This window comes from Peromyscus leucopus, chromosome 4 (assembly GCF_004664715.2).
Source record: "Peromyscus leucopus breed LL Stock chromosome 4, UCI_PerLeu_2.1, whole genome shotgun sequence".
Lineage (NCBI taxonomy): Eukaryota > Metazoa > Chordata > Mammalia > Rodentia > Cricetidae > Peromyscus > Peromyscus leucopus.
Genome location: NC_051066.1, coordinates 8031376 through 8044113, shown reverse-complemented (window position 1 = coordinate 8044113; position 12738 = coordinate 8031376). Strand labels below are relative to the sequence as shown.

The window sequence follows — 12738 nt, the reverse complement described above, 5'->3', positions numbered from 1 at the left end:
GATGTTTCTTTAAAAGTCATTGTAACCATCTGAAAAGGGAGAGACATGGTTAAAAAAAATAAGGCTAGGGATATAGCTTGGTGGTAAAATGCTTGTTATGTGTCCACAAGGCTTTGATTTAATCACCAGGACTACAAGGAGGATGAATAACATGAAGAAGAGGGTGGAGGAGGAAGAAATTGGAAATATTAACAGTACTTGGAACTTAGCCTCTATGCTGGGAATGTTAGGGCTTGAGGAGTCTGTGGCTAACTGAACATTGGATGCCTGGACCAGGGCAAGCAGCTACTACATGCCATTAGCTAGCTACAGGAGACCATCCCTAGACGCCAGTGGTTGACCTCAGGGAGCTTCTTCATACTACTGGCTGAATGCCTCAGCATGGGCCTGCACCTGATACTTACAGGCTTGGATTTCCCTTGGCCATGTGCAGACTCAGTGTTTCTTTAAAAGCCATTGTAACTGTCTGAAAGGAGAAGAGACCTGACCCAAGCTCCCAAATAAACTAAGGAATTGGTGAAAGCTCAGTTCAGTTCTGTGCTTCTGGGAGAGGTTGGGAGAGAGTCCCTATGGGGGGCTGATCACAGCCAACACCATGGCAAATAGGGGTGGGGGTGGGGGACACGTGATCCCTTCCGGCTCACCAGGGTCTGGGTTTGCAGAAGCAGGGATACCGCTAATCCAGGCAGGGTGGAGAGGCATTGGGGTTTCAGGACCACGGACAGCGCCCCAGGGTTCTTCCTCGTCCCACCTTCAGCCTTAGCTTGCCCAGGGAGAGGTAGGGAAGACCAGGGGGGTTAAGGAGGGCCAAGCGGGCTGGTTCACGGAAACACAGTCCCAGAGCCCGGTGTTCATCCCCTCTTTCTCTTGGCAGGGGTACCCATCTCCCTGGTGATCAACTCTACAGGCCTGCAGGCACCTGGTCACCTTGACTCTGTGGAGCTCTCACACAGCTCAGGGAAGTCCCTCCTCACTCTGCCCACACAGCTTCTCTCCAATGAGTCCACACACCAGCTGTGGGCTGGGCCACCCTTCCATGTACCAAAGGAGCGCTTTTATCTCAAGGTGAAGGGCAAAGACCACGAGGGAAATCCCCTCCTCCGTGTCTCTGGAGTTTCCTACAGTGGGGTTGCCCCAGGTGAGTGCCGTGCCTTTCTGGAAGCCTCTCCTGGCTAGATTAGTTTGGGAAAGCTTCTGTGGACAGAAGCCATTCTCTGTTAGGTGTCATGGTGAATCCTGACATGATTCAGACATCACCTTCAGCTTGGAGATTTAGAACAAAGCTATCCATCTACTTACTCATCCACCTTCCCATCTGCATACCCTCCCGCCCATCCTCCCACCCATTCACCCTCTTGTTAGTCTACCCACATATATATTCAGCAGCAGCTCACTCATCCATACATTCACGTCAATTTATCTATCATCCATCTACCTATCCATCCATTTATCTACTCACATGTATCTATCCAAGCATCCATCCATCTACTTTGCTACATCCATCCAATAGGCCATCTATCCATTCATTTACCTACCCATCATCCAACTCCTTATCTATCCATCATTTTATCCCCCTACCCATCTACCCACCATTTTACCCTTTCATCCTCTTATCTGTCCATCCATCCATGCATCCATGCATGCATGCATGCATCCATCATTCATTCATTCTGAGGTCCACAAAGCTAAGTGCAAGCCATGGTGCAGGGAAGTGTGGGCCCAGCACTTGCCAACACTGGCCCAATGCACACTTGCAGCAGTCCTGAGGTGTATGGCATGTCCCACTTAGAAGGGGACAGAGGGACTGCCCTTCACTGAGCACTCCCACTGAGAATTTCTAGAGTCATAGGAGCTAGAGTTCACCCATCTGCTGGAGTTGTTCCAAGGGCTCCAGAATCCAGTATGTACAGCTATGTAGGGGTGCCTGAGACCACACTCAGCAGCTGCTGATGCCATTATGTCACCACATGTGTGGCTTTTTCTGGTTCCTGTGCCCTGACAGCAGGAAGCTCCTAGGGCAGGACAACATCTTGGATTTCCCAGCTCCTCTTTGCTCCTGACAGGGGCACCTGGGTTCATGGTCCACCTGACCTCATTGCTGGGCACTGATGCTCTCCCCAGGCCCCCTGTCCCCCTTCCCCTGGAAGTGCCTGGAGGAGCCCACAGAGATAAATCTCACGGCATTCCACACTTCTTTGTGGGGCAGTCCCCCTATCTCTTTCCAGTAAGTGTGCTGGGAGGACAGGAGGGAGAGCCAGCTCTTGAGGCTACCCACAGTGTCCACACAAGGGCAATTCTCGAAGACATGGCTGAGGTCCCTTCCTCTTTCCCCCTCCCCACACCGCCTTCTTCTTTCTTCCTGACTCCTGGTCTCTGGGCATCTGGGCTTCCACACCATGCTGCTATTCCCAGGCCTCTCTGCTTTGCCTTTACAGCCTGAGGGGAAGCTTTCTAGAGAGATTTCATCACTGGAGACCCGTCTCATCTCCTCTGTCCTCTCAGATGGAACCAGGAACTTGGGGTGCAGTTGTGGGCTTTGGTCTCTATCGCTACTCCAATGGGATCATGGAGGGATGGGCCAGGATTTTTTTTGCCTCCCTACTTTTCAGAGCTGAGGAGGCTGGGATTTGTCTCAGAACAGGTTGGCTCTGGGTTTGAAGGTGTGTGGTAGGTCTGGGATGCCTGGGCCCTTTCTGCTCAAAAGAGGGGTAACCAAGTTGTCTGGGAGAGACTTCCAGATTGTGGGGGTGAGTAGTGGCTGCACACACAGCTGAGGACGTGGCTGGAAGTCTGACACCCCTCTCCCTGGGGATGTGGCAGGCAGCCCAGGGCATGATGTCACCCACCATGCTCCCCACCCCCAGCCTGGCCTCTGAAGCGGTCTGGTGCATTGTCTCACCCCTGGAGCATCTTACTGGGCTCCTGTCCCCTCTGGCTGGGATGCAAAGAAGACAGCCGCATGGGCTGAGCACTTGCCAGCATGGGCTGCAGCTGACCCTGCTGGGGACTTTCTCAGAGGCCTCTGAAAATAACTCCAACAGGGAAAGAGACTGTTCCTCCCGAGACAAGGGTCAGGTGAGGAGGCCAGTAGTGTCCAACAGGGGTCCCCAGGGACTCATCACAAGTGAGAGAGTTCCCTTGAAGCTCCTCGCTTTATCTCAAAAATGCCACGAATGTCACATTTACAGCCATCTTTCCACTGTGCTTGCTTTCTCACTGGAAAGCGTTCCCTCTGGACAAACATGGGTGAGCTGAACCCCTCAAAGAAGAACCCATGGCATAGCCCCACCCACACAGTGGCCAGGGTCTGATCAGAGCTGGTCCCCGCAGGCCGGTCTGCTAACTGCCTTCCTCAGAAGCCATGTGAGGTTGTGGGGCACTGTCCACTAACAGTTGTTGCCAGCTCCTCATAACAGGGCCATCACCACCCCCATTTTTACAGCATCTTATTGATGATACCAAATAGAGTCCATCTTGAAACTAATTTGGTTTACAATCTCTTAACCTATGCTCAATACTCTAAATTTTTTTTCTTATCATGCATTTATTAGTAATATGTATTACTGGGTTTCATTGTGTCATTTCATACATGTATATCATGTAGTTTGATCACCCCATCATTTCCATCTCTTGCCCTCTCCCCACTCCCATTAGCCCCTCCCAACTACTTCCTCTTTGGCTTTAGGTCTTTTTTGGATAACCTGATGATGTCCTTGGGGTTGCTTACAGGAACTCGAGTGAGGGTTTGTTTACAGGAACGTGGGCATTTTACTAATGTCTGTACAGCTGAAGAAAATGCCTCCTCCTCATCCACTGACCATTAACTACGTGTCCTCCCAGAGGAGGGGGTCCCACAAGGCCTTCTCCACCCCATGACAGGATGCTGACAGGCTCAGTATAGTGCAGATCTTGTGTGTTTGAGTACAGTGGTCATGTCGTGCCTGGAAGTCAGCATTGGACATCATTTCCCCACTTTCTCTGGCTCATACATTCTTTTCTCTGATGTTCCCTGAACTTTGGAGGGGTCACTCCCATTTTACAGAGGTGGAAACTGAGGTTCAGAGAGGTAAGTTACCTGCCGTGGTTGACATTGAATGGGACCACACGTTGTCTCTGCGCTGGCTTCTGCCTCTTATTTATTCCTAAGGGCCTCTGTGTGACTGAGCTGCTGGAGGTAGGCTCTGTGATGGTAGGGCAGAGCTCTGAGCCTTGTGCTTGCCTGCAGGTGTGCCGCTGGTCAGCATGGCCCCCAGGATCCACGGTTTTCTACAGCAGCCCCTGCTGGTGTCCTGTTCTGTGTATAGCACCCTCCCCTTCCGGCTGCAGCTGCAGCGAGATGGAGTGAGGCTGGGCGAGGAGCGGCACTTTCAGTGAGTGGCTGATGACCAGCAATTGTCCCCGGCCCTGGGGCCCCTGTGCCCTGGACAGATCTCAAAAGAGGGCGGCAGGAGAGAGAATCAGGCTCAGTTTAAACGTCATACTGGTCAGCCTGGTGTGGGATGGGGAGGGTGAGTCCTATCTATGAGTGGGCCCAGAAGTGGAGGTCAGGAGTGGGGGGACCCCCTAGACCCTTCCTTAGGATGGGAGTCCAGAGTTCAGAGAAGTCAAGGCATGGGCTCAGCTCACACAGGCTGCTGTGGAATTTTCCTGGATCTTCCTACTGAGCCTTAGTGAGGATTTGGGGTTCCCTCTGTGCAGGATTTGGGGGCCTGAGCCCCCGCTGAGGCTGGGAGACCCTGGCTGGGGTCAGAGTGACCACACTGCCTGCTGTTTTTGCAGGGGGTCAGGGAACAGCAGCTGGGAGATCCCACGGGCCTCCAAGGCTGAGGAAGGCATGTACCAGTGCGTAGCAGTCAGCAGAGCCGGGACAGGACAAGCCAGCGCCCAGATTGTCATCACAGGTCTATCCCTTCTATCTGTGTGCATACTTCACTCCTTCCCTCCCCTCGGGGTTTCCTCCCAGCCACTCTCCATCCTTGGGGCACAGGGTGCTAACCTGCGGGCAGCTAGGGACAGTCTCTCACTCAGAGCATGGCTATCCGTGTTACCACCTGCTCACTGACCCCACTTGGGGCTTTCAGGTGTCAGTTGCCCTGCCTGATGTCAGTCCCATGCCTGGTGTCCTCTCAGGGTGATGGTACTCCCTGCCGCAATGTGACCACTGAGCTCTAGAGCACTGGAGATGTCATAGGCAGTCCCAGAATGAGACTGGATCTCCTCATTTAAGTTAGAAACCCAAACTGTCTTGTAGTGAAGAAAGGAAAGGCAATGTAATGGCCCCTGGCACAAAGATAGTAAAACATTACCAGGACATCAAAGCCATCTGCAATCCCTCCAATCTAGCATTTGATGAGCTCCTTTGTGTAGTATATGCATGTGTGTTTGCAGGGGCACTGTCCTGTGCACATGTGTGCAGGGACCAGAGGCTGAGCCAGGATCTCTCATGGAGCTTGGAAAAGCTTGCTAATTTCAGGCTGGTCAGGGACAATGAATCCTGGGGATCTCCCCATCTCCACTCCCTTGTGCTGGGGTTACAGATGTGTGCTGCCACACCTGGATTTTATGGGACTGCTAGGTATCTGAACCCGGATTCTGATGCTTGCTCAGCAAACATTTTACCAAAAATGCCTTTTCAGACATTTTTTGGGGAGTGAGACTACAGGAGATTTCAGCAACTGATTCTGCAACCTGACAGCGAGTCAGTCTGAGCCACTCAGCACAGGGGAGGCTCAACGTTTTATAAATGATGAGCAGGAAGGAGGGCGGGACCAGGGAGCTGGTCTGTCGTGTACTGGTATTGGGCACACTAGCCGAGCTACATTAAACTAAATTATAACTACCTTGGCGTTTCGATAATATCCCTAAAAAATGTCACCCTGAAAAACTGAGTTCTCCTGACCAGAGATGGCTATAATGCTGCACCTGTGATCCAGGCCCTAGGAGGCTGAGTAGTTTGAAGTCAGCCTGGGCTACAAGAGTTCCAGGTCCATCAGGGCTACAGAGGGAGATGTAGTCTCAAAACACACACACACACACACACACACACACACACACACACACACACACACACAAATGGATATTTCAGTACTGCTTAATTTTCTCTGTATCCAGTTTCCCTGTTTGTCCCCAAATGTCACTTCTAAGCACTTTCAAAGCATTGTATTTTTCTTTGCTTTTGTAATTGAGACAAAGTCTCACTAGGAAGTCCGGGCTATGGTGAAACTGGACCTGTGAAGCAGGCTAGTTTTCCTGCCCCGGCTTCCCAAGTGTGGGGTTCCCAGGCACTGCCACCGTGCACACCGGGACATTGTCATCTCTTGTAGGTGCATGTGGCCTGTTGGTCCTGCTCTTCCGGTGGGTGGTCTCTGATCTTGTTGTTTTGGTGGCTTGGCTCCCAAAAACAGACTTAGCAGTATTTCCTTTGTGGCCTTATGTCTGTCTCGGCTGCTCATAGGCCACCCCGCTGAAGGACAGAGATGTTCCCACAGTTTCTCTCCTGGCTGGTCTCTTCCTGGCTGAGACATTTGGCTGGGAGGGTGTGAAGATCTGAGAAGGTCTTGTTGAATGTGCATTGGCTGTGGCTTGTGAACACATCCATGCTGTGGAGAGAGAGCTCCAGGGTTTGATAGCACCCTGGGGAGAGTGTGATGGGGGACACGCAATCTCCCCAGGGGCCAGGCATCCCCAAATGGAGAGCAGATGCAGGCTGAGTGCTCTGCTGGCTGACGTGTCCCGAGTCACAGGGCACAGCTGCTCCCTACCCCAGCTCCTCAGTCCTTCCTGTACCACTGTCCTTGCAGACCCTCCACCACAGCTGGTCCCTGGCCCCAACGTGACTGTGTCCCCTGGGGAGACCGCCATCCTGTCCTGCCAAGTCCTAGGGGACGCTCCTTACAACCTGACGTGGGTCCGGGACTGGCGAGCTTTACCAGCCACAGCAGGCCGAGTCACCCAGCTGCATGACCTGTCTTTGGAGGTCGGCAGCATCGTCCCCAGTGATGGAGGGCAGTACCAGTGTGTGGCCAGCAATGCGAATGGGGTCTCAAGGGCATCCACCTGGCTCCTGGTTCGAGGTGAGGCCCCTCCCACTCTTGCTGGTCCCCTAGTGTTTACTGGGGACACCCTAAGCTCTCCCCCCCTGCTTAGCCTGGGAACCTTTGGAGATTCTGTCTCATGTTCACTATTGGAGGTTCATCATATTAGGGCTGGGGCAGGGTGAGAACTCAGAGATCAGATGTGCCTGGGCACAGATTGTGGGGTAGTGGCTGGATGATGGTAGAGGAGGCAGAGAAAAAGGCATCTGTGTAGGAGTTTCAGGATGCAATGTGGCTTCAATCTCCCCAAGACTCTCCTCCCTGGGGTGCCAGTCCACCAAATGCAAAACCCCAGCAACTCAGCAAGTGCTCTTTATTGAAGCAGCAGCTCCCATTGGTACTGGGAGTGTGTTGAGAGGACCTGTCCTGGGCTCTACAGGACAGAGATTGATTAGTTATGTCTTCCTTGGCATGGAAGTGGGTACATGTGCCTTTTTAGGGAATTTGGGTGGGAGACTGGCTTGAACCTCACTGGGTCTGTGGACTGAGAGTGCCCAATTAAAGGAATCAATTTTGGGGTTAGTTTTAGGGCATGCCATGGGTTTCACTTCATGGTTACAGAGATGTACTGCCCCCAACCCTGGCACCTACTGGGTGCCCGAGAACTCCAGGGGTGCCAGGCTCAAGACAGCTGTCCAGATCATGAGAGTTTCAGACTGGGAAGCTCTAGTAGGTACTAGATCAGTGCCCCCCCCACCTCCAGGGATACCACCTGGGGACTCTGGCTCTGGGGCCTATGTGTCCTCTCCACTGCTGTCCCTGCTGTGGCCGAGGGTCAGTCAGGGCCAGTGTGGGGAACCCAGGCTCGTCAGATGGGCTCTTCTCATCCACAGAGGCCCCTCAAGTCAACATCAATGCCAGATCCCAGCGCTTCTCCCAGGGTGTGGAGGTGAGGGTCAGCTGCTCAGCATCGGGGTACCCCACGCCCCATATCTCCTGGAGCCGTGAGGGCCTCGCTCTGCCAGAGGATAGCAGGTGAGTGGGTGAGATGAGAGGTCTGGGCCCGGCAGGAGTTGGACAGAGGGCTGGGAGGGAATCCAAGCCTGGGTCTTCTCAAAAAGGGGTGTGCCATCTGCCTGGCTTCTGCCAGGGGTCATCTGAGTGCAGCGTGGCCTGGGTGGCCAGGAGCTCAGACCTCGAAGAAGAGCCCTGTGAGTGAAAAATAACTGACCGAGAGAAACCTGCCAGTGTCTGTCATTGACTAATGACATTGATTTGATATTAATGGTGACTATGGAGCCACTATACATCACATGTTTTTCTGGCACAACTCCAGAATCCATGTGGATGCCCAAGGAACCCTCATCATTCGGGGAGTAGCCCCAGAGGATGCTGGGAACTACAGCTGCCAGGCTGCTAATGAAGTCGGCAGGGATGAGGAGACAGTCACCCTCTACTACACAGGTACTTGGGCCACGCCATTTCAGGACACACTGTTCCCTCCCTCCTGCTCAAGGACACCCGGTGTCTGTGATACCCCAGGCCCTGGGGTACAGCTGTGGGCATACAGTTCCTGACGTGGAACTTACAGTCTGGTGGGGAGACGCAAAACACCCATGCAAGGGATTGGTGTTCTAGGTAGTGGGGCCAGGGAAATAAACATGGATGCCGGGGGTGTGTGGGGCAGGTGGAAAGGGAAAGGGAACCTCTCCCCACCAAAGCTAGGGAAGGTCTGGCCTCAGAGTAGCCAGCCCCACGTTCCCTCCTCTGGCCCATACAGACCCACCCTCTGTTTCTGCTGTCAATGCCGTGGTTCTCACAGCTGTTGGGGAGGAGGCTGTGCTACTGTGTGTGGCGTCTGGGGTCCCCCCTCCCCGAATCATCTGGTATCGAGGTACGTTTGATGGGGAGAAGCCTAGGAAATGTCCACCAGGGCCCTAGACTTACAGTTTCCAGAAAGGTCACCATCAGGCAGGGACTCCAAACGTGGAAGTGGTGGGGGTGGAGGGAGGATTGTCTCAGGAGATCGAGCTGGTTCCAGAACTCCCTACTCCATCAACCTCATAGCCCCGCCAGTGCCCAGTCAGACCTGGGTCAAGTTTCTTTCCCCTACAGGGACCCTAAACCTCGGTTTCTTTATCTGCAAATGGGTTGTATGGGGGTTAAGCATGCACACACAAGTGTGTACGTGTGTTTAGAGCAAGCCTGGGCTAATACCTAGCTGAGCTAAATTGATAGATGAGGCTGCTTCCCATGCCTGGCAGGGAAGTACTGTGCAGTGTACTTTTAATTTAATCAAAGAAGAGTGTCAAGATGGGGGGATGGGGAAGACATGGGCCTCAGGCACCTAGGAGAGATGTCAGGAAGGCAGGCATCAGGGAGATGTCTTCACTCAGGCCCCTCCCACCTTTTCCTGTGCCCTAAAAGCAGATCCTAGCTTCAGTGGGACCTGGGGTTGAGAGATGTGAGGCAGTAAGGGGGCATAGAAGTGGAGACCTTGGAGGAAAAGCTTGCCACGTCAGAGTTTGGGTGAATCCCAGTCCTGCCTAACAAATGAGCTTAGGAAAGACTCAGTACCCCAAACATCTTAGGACTGAGCCCAGGAGCTATAACTTTGGGGGGAAACCACCTCCACCCACCCAGTCATGGCCTGTGCAGACATAGGAGCCTTGGGTCAGGAAGCCTGAGACCCATCTCTGGGGCAACCAAGAGTCCCAGCCAATGCCTTTTCACCTTTGGTTTAGGGGGTCTGGAAGTGATTTTGGCTCCTGAAGGCTCCAAGTCTGGGACACTGAGAATCCCTGCGGCTCAGGAGAGAGATGCTGGCCTCTATACCTGCAAGGCTGTTAATGAGCTGGGGGATGCCTCTGCTGAAATACAGCTGGTGGTTGGACGTGAGTGTGCATTGGCCCTACCCACACCTCCCTCTCCCCCTCCCCTTGCCTGCCTCTAGCAAGGAAGATGATATCTGTAGCACAGACTGCCTCTGCAGAGCTTTGGAGAGCCAGAGGGAGCTGGGGCAGGTGTAAGTTCTTGCCCGGTGACAAAGCTTTGTGGCTGTGGCTAAGTAATAGAGTTTTATTTTTAGAAAAGGTCTCCAATATCCCAGGCTGATGTAGAACTCCTCATGGCAAGCCAACTGAGGCATGGTGGGAAATAGGAGACAATGGTAGCTACCAGCAGCTATGGGTCACTGCAGCCTGGGGAGCTCCCTGGCTTTGTCCTGGGGGCCCAGTGAGAGGTTATAGAAAGGAGAACCTTCATACTTAGGCTGTCACCACCATGGCTGGCCTTCAGTAGCATAAAACAGATGAAGAGCCTTCTTAGTCTAATAATAAAAATAAGAGCTGTCGTGTCTGTGTTATTTGGCCGTCCAAGCATGCTCCAGGCTCATACTCCTAATCTTCACAATCCTTGGAGGTATGAGGATCATCAGTATCCCCTTTATAGACAGGGAAATGAGACACAAAGAAGGTACATAGCTTACCCAAGGCCACAACAGAGTTGAGAGCTGAGCTGTGGCTCTGAGCCCTTGACCCTGGTGTTCAGGGTCAGCACTGGACAGTGACCAACAGGGTGAGTGTGACATCCTTCCTCTCTCTGAACTCCAAGCTCCTCCTTGGCAAAATGCCTCTGACATATGTGTGCATGAGATAAGGGAGGCTCATGACATGAAACACTATCCTTGTCTTACCTGGAAGGTTCTAGAAGACTGCCTATGGCATTGCTGTGGGCATTAGCCTTGGCTCCATATCTGGTTGCTTTGATCAGAGCCTTTTATCTTTGGGGTCCAGATGGTCCGCTGTTCCTTTGACAGTGTGCTGTTAACCTTGGCGCCATCTCCCTACCTCTGAGGGAGGAGGCAATACGGACATGGACCTGGGGGCAGGCAGGGTGGGGCGGGGCGGGGCAGATGTGAATATCAGGCAGCTGTGGGTCGTGGGCAAGCCATCCTGGCAGTGAGAGTGGTGGGAAATCAAATTCCTGCCCGTCCAGGCAGCAGCTGTGGTGCGGTCGTCCTGGCCAAGCTGGCAGATACTGGGAACAGGTGGGTGCTGTGCCTGCTTCCTGCTATGGGAACGGGCTTCTTGTAGCCCGTAGGACGCAGGAAAGAAGGCAGCCTGCCCGTCTTTCCAGCCGGAACCTGCAGTGGTACAGTAACCTATAAGCGCCCTGACACTTCCTTCTCTGTGGCTGGGGCAGAGGAACCCAGATCTTGGGGCTAGGCAAGTGCTCCACCACCAAGTCACATCCCTGAAGGCATGGCCCTCGTCGGCTAAGAGTTCTGGCTCACTTGTTTGTCTAAGTGCCTTGTCCCTGAGATCCCCACTTTGCCCTCTGTGTGGCAGGATGATTGTGACAGGGCCTTGCTATGGGGGGCGGAGGAGGGACCTCGACAGACTAAAGGAGACCATGGGAGACTCATGCTCCTATAGACAGCTAAACCAGCATGCTTGGGTGGCTGGCTCCTGTGCCCACCCGGCAGGCTGACAAGGACTCTAGAAGGTGGGCAACTCCCCAGAGAGCTAGTGTGCCCCTTCGTGCCAGCATCCATTCCCGAGTCTTGTGTGCTGAACTCCGCTATCCACACCACTGTTGTTGGTTATTTGAGACTGGATCTCATGTGGTCCAGGCTGACCTCAAACTCACTGTGTAGTGAAGATGACCTTGAGTTTCTCTTATCACCAGCCAGGGCCAGGGTGGAGTATCTCTAGGTTCTCGGTTTCATCAAGGAATTGAAGCATAAGTTCACACAGGTTTGCAGAAACACCAAGGAAACTTTATTAAGGACAAAGCAATGGAAATGACCAAAATATCCTGCAAGAGAGTTAGTGGGTGTTCAGGGCGTCCTGTGACTGTTCGAGGCTTCCTTTCAGGAGGTTCAAGAAAAGGAGCTTGGCTACTCAGGGGGAAAGTGTAGTTCTGTTTTGATTGACAGATTAGGTCATACAATTATTTTCCTACTGCGTGTGTCCCTTCCCATAATGCATCTGATTTTAATCATTTGCATGGCCAGTTATGCATAGGCATAAGGTGGCAAATAGGGTATTCTCCTCAAAAGTTTACCTGAGGGCACAGTTTTGCTTTACTGAACATGTGCCCAGAACTGGTCCAGGCTGGACTGGCCCTCTACCACCCCATCCCCAGACACAACTGTGAACGTGTTTGGATAGAAACTGTTGGTGATGGTTGCAAGGGGAGAGAGTGGTGCACTTGTAGACTGCTGTAGAGGTGCCTGGTTTGCAGGGGTGTGCGTGCATGTAACACAGTAATGCATGCAGGCGAGGGAGCGAGGCGCCGTGTGCATCATTTAAAAATGTCTGTACACTTACTTATTTTATTTTATGTGTGTATGGGTATTTTGCCTGCATGTATGTGTGTGGACCAAGTGTATGCCTGATGCCCACAGAGGCCAGAAGAGGGGATCGGGTGCCCTGGAACTGGAGGAACGAATAGTTGTAAGCTACCATGTGGATACTGGAATTGAGCCTGGGTCCTCTAGAATAGCAGCCAGTCTCCCCCACCCGCCCCCAAGTGCATTATTGGAAAGGAGGGTGTGCACGACCACACTAAGTCGGGTCCCGAGTTACCTGACTGTTGCCTGTGCTTGGCCCCCTCACTTCTGACCCTTTTGCCCCAGCACATGCTCAAGGCCAAGGTGGATTGTCTGTGCTTGCCCCCCTCACTTCTGACCCTTTTGCCC

General features: G+C 53.0%; 1 protein-coding gene across 3 annotated transcripts in view; it reads left to right on the top strand.

Moving 5' to 3' along the window:
* Positions 1 to 12738, top strand: part of Hmcn2 (hemicentin 2) — a 152571-nt gene that overhangs the window by 32745 nt on the left and 107088 nt on the right. For all 3 annotated transcript variants that reach the window (XM_028884655.1, XM_037204583.1, XM_037204584.1), the window contains exons 8-15: positions 875 to 1138; positions 4226 to 4370; positions 4780 to 4901; positions 6801 to 7073; positions 7928 to 8069; positions 8371 to 8498; positions 8815 to 8928; positions 9779 to 9928. In XM_028884655.1, coding sequence (XP_028740488.1) covers positions 875 to 1138; positions 4226 to 4370; positions 4780 to 4901; positions 6801 to 7073; positions 7928 to 8069; positions 8371 to 8498; positions 8815 to 8928; positions 9779 to 9928 — 1338 coding nt within the window. The remainder of the gene's footprint in view (positions 1 to 874; positions 1139 to 4225; positions 4371 to 4779; positions 4902 to 6800; positions 7074 to 7927; positions 8070 to 8370; positions 8499 to 8814; positions 8929 to 9778; positions 9929 to 12738) is intronic.